This window comes from Chiloscyllium plagiosum, chromosome 21 (assembly GCF_004010195.1).
Source record: "Chiloscyllium plagiosum isolate BGI_BamShark_2017 chromosome 21, ASM401019v2, whole genome shotgun sequence".
NCBI classification, from domain to species: Eukaryota; Metazoa; Chordata; class Chondrichthyes; order Orectolobiformes; family Hemiscylliidae; genus Chiloscyllium; species Chiloscyllium plagiosum.
In genome coordinates this window covers 51,932,709-51,942,684 of record NC_057730.1, presented here as the reverse complement: position 1 = coordinate 51,942,684, position 9,976 = coordinate 51,932,709, and the positions used below count along the sequence as shown (strand labels likewise).

Below are 9,976 nucleotides of genomic sequence, written 5' to 3'. Positions count from 1 at the left end.
TCATTTCCCCTCCCCCCACCTTGTCTCAGTCAAATCCCTCGAACTCAGCACCGCCTTCCTAACCTGCAATCTTCTTCCTGACCTCTCCTCCCCCACCCCACTACAGCCTATCACCCTCACCTTGACCTCCTTCCACCTATCGCATTTCCAACGCCCCTCCCCCAAGTCCCTCCTCCCTACCTTTTATCTTAGCCTGCTGGACACCCTTCCCTCATTCGTGAAGAAGGGCTTTTGCCCGATACGTCGATTCTCCTGTTCCTTGGATGCTGCCTGACCTGCTGCACTTTTCCAGCAACACATTTTCAGCTCTGATCTCCAGCATCTGCAGTCCTCACTTTCTCCTACACTTAGCAATCCAAACTTGATGGCCCTCTGTGATAAAAGAATTCCACAGATTCACAACCCTCAGAAGAAGTTCTTTCTTAGCCGTTTTAAATGGTGATTCTTGCTCAGATTATGGCTTCTAGTCCTAATTTTATAATGCAACATCTCTGATATCTATATACTGATGTCCTATACATTTTATGGGACCTATTGGCCAATATCACAAGTGGTCATCCATGAAGATATTTTGTTCTGTTTAGATGCAAGAGAATGTCTGAAGAAGTTGCTGAGAGATCAGACTTTAAGCTGACTGTTGATTTAGGACATTTCAGCACAATTTTGCAAGTGCAGGAAATATGAATTTAAAAATACTTTAACTCTGTGGAGTCACATTTAAGTTTCAACCCCACGAAGGATGAGCATGTCCTGAAATGTTAACTTTCCCTCCCCACCCACTGTCTGACCTGCAGCATATTCCCAACACTGCTTTAATTATGGCAAGCTTTCATGACCTGTAGACTATTCTGAATGTTACTGTATATTGGCAAGAGGGCTGTAGATGCAAGTAAACTAAAACAGATATCTAATCAAGTGTTAATTGGAAATATTTTCCTCCATCCTACTTCTGCTTGCTTGTACAAGAAAGAGGAGTATAACTTGGTTGCTAATTCTTAAAACTAAATTTCCTCCTCTACATTGTTTTAATTTGGTACTGCAGCAGTTTGAATTATAATGGGTAATTTCTCTATCCTGCCAAATCCCTTTTCTAGAATATGCTGGGAGTAATACCAGCACAGAGAGGGGCAGTTTGGCCCATTCCCATAATTTGATAAATTGCTTTATGACTTAATTTGCCATTTCAGGTAGTGTCCAAAATCTTTTTTTTAAAGGAAGCTTGTGTTACTAAACTAACTGCAATCTATTTCTGACAAACCTCTTAGGTGGAAAAGCCAGTGGGATTTTCAGTGAGTCAGAGCCTGTTTCTTCACAACAATGTGCTGCTTCAACTCCTAATAATAACAGTGACATATTTGGGGAACCAATTGCTCCTGCTACAGTTCGTGTCCATCCGAACAAACCAAAGGTGAAGTTGGAAGCATGTATGTTCAGTTGAGTTGCTGTAAGATCTGATATTAACTCAGTTTAACTATGCAGAAAAATTTGAAAATACATACCAACAGATTTAAAAACAGCTTCTTCCCTGCTGTTATCAGACTCTAACAGACCTTGTCTATACAGGGCGTTCTGGTATAACATAATGATTGTATTCCCCTGCTACCTCGTGCTATAGAAAATCATGCTGTAGGAAACAGCCGTAGAAAATTGCTATACCCATTCATTAGAAAGTTTGTGTTGTCCGAACAGTATCCGCGATTCGTCAGTCGCAGTATAGCCAATTTGTGTTGACGAAGCGTTATAGCAGAAAGACCTGTATTAAAGTTGTAATCTGTAGCATAATGTTATGTATTTTGTTCTGTTCTAGTACCCTATGTAAGGTGTACAAACCAGACAAATCATACAAAGCAACATTTTTTCGCTATCTTGATACATGTGACAATAAACAAAATTAATTTTAAATTGAATTTTGGTTAGCTCTACTCTCGTGTATAGATTAATCTAATGTTTATAAAGCTGATTTAAGTTTGTGTTAAATATGTATGAGGCAGCTGAAAAAAAAAAATCACTTCCATGGATCTCGATCACTAAACCTTTGTGCATTAAGTGTAGTCACTTCTGGGATATAATACATCTAGAGTGCAAACATTTTGTTTAGTGGCTTGACAGCCAAGTGATGGTTGCAATCAAATAGAACAGTCTTCGACTGTCCCTTTTTTTTTCCAAGCAAAGTGAATTGTATTTATGATCACTGTCTTGAAACGTCATGGCATGTTAATCACAGTTAAGTATTGATGGAATAATCATTACGTAATGTGGGTGTTGCTGGCTAGACCACCATATGTTAATATTGACAGGTCTTTTGTTTTGAGGTACTACACTGTAGACAAATACACAGGTTACCATGATACTTTTTTTTTAGAAAAATTATTCTTGGAATGTGTGTTGCTGGTTAAGCCAGCAAGTCAACCATATTCCCATGGGTATAAACTCATATGCAAGCCAGACCAGATCATTCCCTAAAGGACATTAGTGAACCAGATGGGTTTTTATGATTAGTGGACAGTGATTACATGGTCCCAGTTAGGCTGTTTTATGTTCCCAGTTCTTGTTGAATTCAGATTTCCCAGTCTATAATGTTGGATTCAAACCAGTGTCCTCCAGAACACGAGGCTGGGGTTCTGGAATATTCCAGTGCCTTTGCCAATATCCTATCCCTCCCCAGCTGATGCTAGATTTATACTGATGGAATCCTTTCTTTAGACTAGATTAAGTTAGTGTCTGCATAAATTTAGATCCAAAGAATTCTGATTGGTGATTTGTTACATAATCTGGTCTATTTTGCTATGTAGAAATTAATCTTTTTATTTTTCCCCAAACAGGATGCAAACATATTCTCCAGTGATGCAGATGAGGAGTTGAAAGGTAAGACTTGGTATATTGTAACAATTGATACGCATAATTCACATCCAAATATGAAATCATCACTGCTTTAGTTAAATGTAAATGTACTGCAAGTTTTGGAAAGGTATTGATATTAATGATTGTAAATCTTTTTCTTCTAAGATGAAGAACATGGAGAAGAAAGTGAGGAGAAAAAAGATGAGGAAAAGCAAAAGGAGCCTGCGGTGGATGATCATGAACCTCATCTAGGTCCACGTCCACGATCCCATAACAAAGTTACCCAACCACCAGGTGGCAAATCGACCCTCTCCTTGTTCTGAGAAGGTTCTTTACTGTTTGACTCAAGTTAATCTGCTGTTCCATGCAGAGGTTAACTTGTATAAAAACATTATTTTTGTCCTTTTTCACACTGAAGGTTTATCTGCAAAAGGCTGTTTTATTTTCAATGCAGTTGTTCATTTCAACAAGGATTTGCTGGCCCAAAATGCTGAAATGATCTAGAGATTAAATAATTGTAACAATTGATCAAATAAAACTTGCATTGTAAATAAAATAGCCTATACCCAAAAGTGACATGCCTATCATTTGTATACTTGCCTGTGTCCTCTGCTATTGATCACGTCTGGCTCAATCAGGTGTTTAATCTATTGCCTCCAAATGTTTTCTTCCACAGCATCTTAGGTGCTTGAAAATTGCCTTGAACTTAGACAGGGCTAAGTGCAATGGAGGTGCAAGCTCTTAGGTGCTTTGCTTCAATGCTCTGCAACCTAATCTTTTTTCACTGGGTGTTTCTGGTCCAGATTCAGTCTCTAAGAATGGCCAGTCAGCCACACCATGCAGCTGTTGACAATGTCAGAGTTCAATTTGGGAAGCCATGGTTTCTGCTAAAAGATTGGTATTCTTCCTGTGGAATGGACTAGGCCATCCATAACATTTCAATGTACAGTTGTATTTTGAGCACCTGTGAAAATTACTTGTGACTAGCTCTTGTTAAAGACTATATAGATTAAAAGCATTTAGATATAATGGGATAAAATTGATCAGCATTGTGTAATTTGCCTTAATTGAAGAATGTAAACCTGTAAATCTTTTAATTGTACTCTCAATCCCTTGACAAGATTGTAACATGCATATTATGGACAATTCCAAATCCTCAGGTGTCTTTGTTTTGACCTGCTACAAGCTAGTATACAATATTGTCATAAATGGACACAAGATTATTTAATATAGAAATATTTATTTTGCTAAAATGTTTAGACTGTTTCCTTCTGGTTGGTCAAAAGTTTACTTTTTAAACTGGCTTTTGATTTTAGCTGTAATGCAAAGGAAACATTACCAGCAGGTTTCAATTTGCAGAGTTTTTCTGGGAAGAGTTGTCAATTTTTAGGCCTTTGTGACAAACTCAGACTTGATTGTAATTTTTAATTCTGCTGATATATTTATACCTAGACTGACATAGGACAGTAAGACAACTCATTTACAAGGATTTGGTATTGTACTAAAAGATTGCTCTATTTGAACCTCTAAGGTAGTGCACTCTATTTGCAGTTTTGATAGTACAATTTTGCTACATTTAAATTGTTTTATAGAAAATTTATTTTCCCCTACTCAATATACATTCTACATATTAATTACTCTGGATTCCAGCTTCTACAGGAAGCATCTGAGGTACTTGACACATTTTTTTAAATATTTTAGTTCAAGGGATGTACTGGAAATCAGGACACATAGTAATTATTGCCAACGAGAAAATACCTTGTGCCTTTATGCAACCATATTGTTTGGATGTAGATAACTGGATGACAATGGCCAAAAATAAAATTTACCTCTTATTTGTGAATTAGTGAAATGAAGAGCAGTTTTATTAAGATGTGCTTTCACTGTATTTTTTTTTTAAACTTGGTATAAACTTAATGCTGGAAAAAAAACTCAGGTTTGGCTCATGTGAAGAGAGGCTTGATGTTGAGTCTACAATCACTCTTCAGCTTAACACTAAATGAAAAAAAAATTTCTTTTGCTTTCATAGAAATAAGTCGATTGTCTCCCACTGTAGATGGAAAGGTATTCCAGAGAACAGTGCTGATTGCTGTAAACAGCAGACTAGGTGCAAATTATGTAGTACACAAACTCCAGGAAAAAAAAACTTAGTAGCAAATGGGTGAAAAGGTGTACATGTTGAATGGATGAGTGAATTTGTGCAGGACTTTATATTGATCTAAATAAATATTGCTCATTTTCCCAAGGCCTGATTTTCTGCCTGCTCACATTTGTGCATTTCTACTTATCAACTTGCTACAGTAAATATTCCACAAAACTAATAAAACAATGGGATTAGTCAACAGTTGCAGGCAGCATTCAGGAAAGAGAGGCTGGGAGTGAAGAGGCTGTACCAATTACTGTGTTCAAATGAAATGGGATAACCTCCAGCTCACTGTGGGTAGGTCAAACTGTTGTGCCATGATCATGCATTTCCTGTTAACCTGCACTAAAGTTAGCCATACACATTACTGAGCAGTAGCTAACTATTCAAAATGAAAGATTAATTTCCTGCTTGAAAAGTGAGCTATCAGATCAGTAACAATTAACACTTGATTAAAGAATAATCTCAAATGTTTTTAAACAGTTATGTCCAAATGGAATGAAGGTGAGTGGAGTGACTTAACAAGGATTAATATTCTGATGATTTTTAAAAATCACAACACCAGTTTTATAGTCCAACAGTTTATTTGGAAGCACTAGCTTTCAGAGCACTGCTGTTTGTGGTTGTGGAGTACAAGATCATAAGACAGAACTTATAGCAAAAGTTTAGTGTGATACAACTGAAATGACATTGAAAAAAAGTTTGGATTGTTTAAGTCTCATCTTTTAGAATGTCTATGTTGGTTTCAGATCTTTCATATGTAAATTGCAAAAGTTAGGTTACATTCTTAAGTGAACTTTTAACAGTGTCAGGTCAGCCCTGATAATTCATTTGAGGTGTGAGGTGCTCTCACGGAGAGCAATTTACACATATGTAACCAACATGGACAGTCTAAAAGATGAGAGACTTAACAAGCAATCGGTCTTTTTTTTTCCAATAGAAAATTTATCACAGTAAACTTTTGTGATAAATTGTCTTACGATTGTATACTCCACAACCACCTGCTGAAGGAGCAGCACTCTGAAAGCTAGTGCTTCCAAATAAACCTGTTTGACTATAACAACCTGGTATTGTGATTTTTAAACTTGGTCCACTCCAGTCCAACACTGGCATCTCAATCGTAATATGCCAGTAGTTTGGTTATGAACAAATTCCCAGAGTTAGCTAGTAATAAGATTACATCAAATTTACACTCAGGCTACATAAAACAAGAATTAAACTTTTATTTTATGCTGTGGTTCTGTTCGCCGAGCTGGAAGTTTTTGTTGCAAACGTTTCGTCCCCTGGCTAGGCGACATCATCAGTGCTTGGGAGCCTCCGGCGAAGCGCTTCTTTGATGTTTCCTCCGATGTTTATAGTGGTCTGTCCCTGCCGCTTCCGGTTCAGTTTCAGCTGTCCGCTGTAGTGGCCGGTATATTGTGTCCAGGTCAATGTGTTTGTTGATGGAGTTTGTGGATGAATGCCATGCCTCTAGGAATTCCCTGGCTGTTCTCTGTCTGGCTTGCCCTATGATAGTAGTGTTGTGGAAGCGGCAGGGACAAGCCACTATAAACAGCGGAGGAAACATCAAAGAAGCGCTTCGCAGGAGGCTCCCAAGCACTGATGATGTCGCCTAGCCAGGGGACGAAACGTTTGCAACAAAAACTTCCAGCTTGGCGAACAGAACCACAGCAACGAGCACCCGAGCTACAAATCTTCGCACAAACGTTTATATTTTATTTTTGAAAAATCACTTGGTCCTTTGCCAAGGTTTAGAAAGGGAACATGAAATCACAACTTCAAGCCAATAATTATAGCCATCAACTGGTAATGGCTTTAATTATTGGCTTGAAGTGTATGCAGTGACGACAAGAATTTCCTTTTGAGGGTTCAGAAGATTGATTGATTGAACAAATCAGTGGAGTTAAGTTTATAAAACCATGTCGATGAAAGTACAATCATGATAATATTACAAAATATAAAGTGAGAGTCCAGTCAGTGTTTAACTCATGAAATATACACCCATGTAAATTGGAAAACAAGCACAAGAGAAACAGTTACTCTTACTTTAGGTCCCTTTTGTTTTAAATCTGATCAGAGATTAAAGGCACACATTGTGACCTATGAAATAAGTCAATTACTTGAGTAATTAATTAGTTACAAGCACTTGTGCCATCCTGAAGCTACATGTGCTGTACAAAAGGAAAGCTGCTTCACTTGACACTGGTTGAAAATTAAAATCTTTTCTTTGCAAGCCTAGAAGAAGCAGCCCAAATACTGGTTTTGTAGAGAGCAGCAGAAAAATCAATGCCTCTACACTGACTTTATCTCCTTCACCTCCTGGCACCAATACTTTAGACAGATACAAGTATCTGTCTATGGATAACTATAAGTGAGTTTATAGTTATCCAGGCATTTATAGTTAAATAAATTCTCTAGAAGAATGACTATTGATCACTGGTGAATCTCTTTGTATACAAAGAGATTAGTTCACCTATTTCTAATGAAAGAGAGGCAAGTTACTGTTCCTGTGATCTCCATTAATTCTTTTCTCATCACTGCTCTCTCAGCAAAGGGGATGTTTCTGACGGTTCTGGAGTTTCCTCTTGTACTGCTTCTGAACGCTTAGTCGTCTTATTCAGTGCACCACCCTGAGAAACCACAAAATGTCATGGAAAAAAAGGTAAAGGTTGCTGTTTAAAATCAGTTAATAGTGAAGGAGATAAGCATGCTTCATAGGAATGAGATGCAGACAGAAAATTTAATATGTGTAATAGAATTGCATCTTTTTTAAAAAAGCTGTGGTTGATGGAAAACCTCGAAGGTCTGGCAGCATCAGAGGAGAAAGAGTTAACATTTCACTGACCCTTCAGCAATTTGTTTGTTTAACCTGAAACCTGCAGGAAGCTAAGTCCTGGGAAGGTGGAATTTTGGTTTCTTATTAACAAAGAACAATAGAACAAAGTGTTACAATGCATTGAGGGGTGAAGGGCCTGTAATGTTGTACCAACCTGTGAAAACAATCTGATGCCCATCTAACCTAAACCGTTCCATTATTATCCATATGTATGTCCATTGCCCATTTACATGCCCTTAACATCAGTGAGTCTACTACTGTTGCAGGCAGGCTGTTCCACACCCCGCGGAGTGAAGAAACCACCCCTAATATCTGTCCTAAATTTATTACCCCTCAATTTAAAGCTATGTCCCCTTGTGTTAGCTTTCATCAGAGGAAAAAGGTTCTCCCTGTCCACCATATCTTACCCTCTGGTTATTCTCATATCTCAATTAAGTCACCTCTCAACCTTCTCTCCAAAAACAGCCTCCATACAAGGCAACATCCTAGTAAATCTCCTCTGAACCCATTCCAAAGCTTCCACATCCTTTATGTAAATGTGCTGACTAGAACTGCATGCAATATTCCATGTGCAGCCTTACCAGTGTCTCGTACAGCTGATGTATGACTCTGTAGTTCTGAAACTCCATCTCCCTACCAAATAAAATGCCAACACACCATATGCCTTCTTAACAACCCTAACAACTTGGGTGGCAACTTTCAGGGATTTATGCACCATGGCACAGATCTCTGTTCTTCTCCACTGCCAAAGATTTTACCATTAGCCCAGTGCTTTACATTCCTGTTACTTCTTCCAAAGTGAACTACTTCACTTTTCCGCATTAAACTCCATTTGCCACTTCTCAGCCCAGCTCTGCATCTTATGTCCCTCTGTAACCCTCAACATTATCCACAACTCTGCCTACGTTCGTATCATTGGCAAATTTACTAACCCATCCTTATACGCAGATCATGTATAAAAATGACAAACAGCAGTAGCCCCAAAACAGATCATTGTAGCACACCACTGGTAACTGAACTCCAGGATGAACATTTTTCATCAACCACCACCATCTCTTCTTTCAGCTAGCCGATTTCTGATCCAAACCGCTAAATCACCTTCAATGTTGAAGCTCCATATTTGGTGCAATAACCTACTGTGTGGAACCTTATCAAACGCCTTACTGAAGTCCAAATACACCACATCAGCCACCTTACCTTCACCCACCTGTTTTGTCACCTTGTCAAAGAACCCAAGGTTAGTGAGGCACTACCTACCTTCACAAAAGTGTTGACTATCCCTAATCCAATTATTCCTTTTCAGATTATTATAAATCCTTTTCATAATTTTGTCCAAACCTTACCCACAACCAAAGTAAGGCTCACTGGTCTATAATTACCAGGGTTCTCCTAACTCCCCTTCTTCAACAAGGGAACATTTACTATCCTCCAGTCTTCTGGCACTATTCCTGTCAACAATGATAACAAAGATCAAAGCCAAAGGCTCTGCAACCTCCTCCCTGGCTTCCCAGAAAACTGGAGGGTAAATCCCATCCAGCCCAGGCATCTTATCTATTTCAGATCTTCCAAAACTGCTAAAACCTCTTTTACAACCTCAATCCCGTCTAATCTTGCAGCCCATAAATCCGTATTCTCACTAACATTGCCCTTTTCCAATGTGAATACTGATCAAAAGTATTCATTAAGCGCTTCCCCTATGTCCTCAGATTCCACAACTTCCCACGACTATCTTTGATTGGCCCTGATCTTACTCTAGTTATTCTTTTCTTCCTGATATACCTATAGAAGACCTTAGGGTTTTCCTTGATCCTATCCACCAACAACCTCATGTCCCCTCCTGGCTCTTAACCTTCTCTTTAGATCTTTTCTGGCTAACGTAACTTGCAAGCTCCCTAACTGAGCCTTTACGCCTCATCCTCACATAAGCCACCTTCTTCCTCTTGACAAGAGCTTTACCTTCAGTAAACCATGACTCCCTCTCTTGACAACTGTCTCCCTCACTGATAGGTATATAGAGTCATAGAGATGTACAGCATGGAAACAGACCCTTTGGTCCAACCCATCCATGCTGACCAGATATCCCAACCCAATCTAGTCCCATTTGCCAGCACCCAGCCCATATCCCTCCAAACCCTTCCTATTCATATACCCATCCA

General features: G+C 38.7%; 2 protein-coding genes across 4 annotated transcripts in view; one reads left to right on the top strand and one right to left on the bottom strand.

The window, feature by feature from the left end:
* The window catches only part of jpt2 (Jupiter microtubule associated homolog 2), a 15,095-nt gene extending 10,411 nt beyond the window's left edge, over positions 1-4,684 (top strand). Inside the window, exons 3-5 of the mRNA XM_043712065.1 lie at positions 1,266-1,408; positions 2,823-2,865; positions 3,007-4,684. Of these exons, the coding sequence (XP_043568000.1) occupies positions 1,266-1,408; positions 2,823-2,865; positions 3,007-3,164 (344 nt within the window). The 3' untranslated portion in view covers positions 3,165-4,684. The remainder of the gene's footprint in view (positions 1-1,265; positions 1,409-2,822; positions 2,866-3,006) is intronic.
* A 2,693-nt stretch (positions 4,685-7,377) lies between these two features.
* Positions 7,378-9,976, bottom strand: part of mfsd1l (major facilitator superfamily domain containing 1-like) — a 41,081-nt gene continuing 38,482 nt past the window's right edge. For all 3 annotated transcript variants that reach the window (XM_043712061.1, XM_043712064.1, XM_043712063.1), the window contains one exon: positions 7,378-7,614. In XM_043712061.1, the coding sequence (XP_043567996.1) occupies positions 7,519-7,614 (96 nt within the window). In that variant the 3' untranslated portion in view covers positions 7,378-7,518. The remainder of the gene's footprint in view (positions 7,615-9,976) is intronic.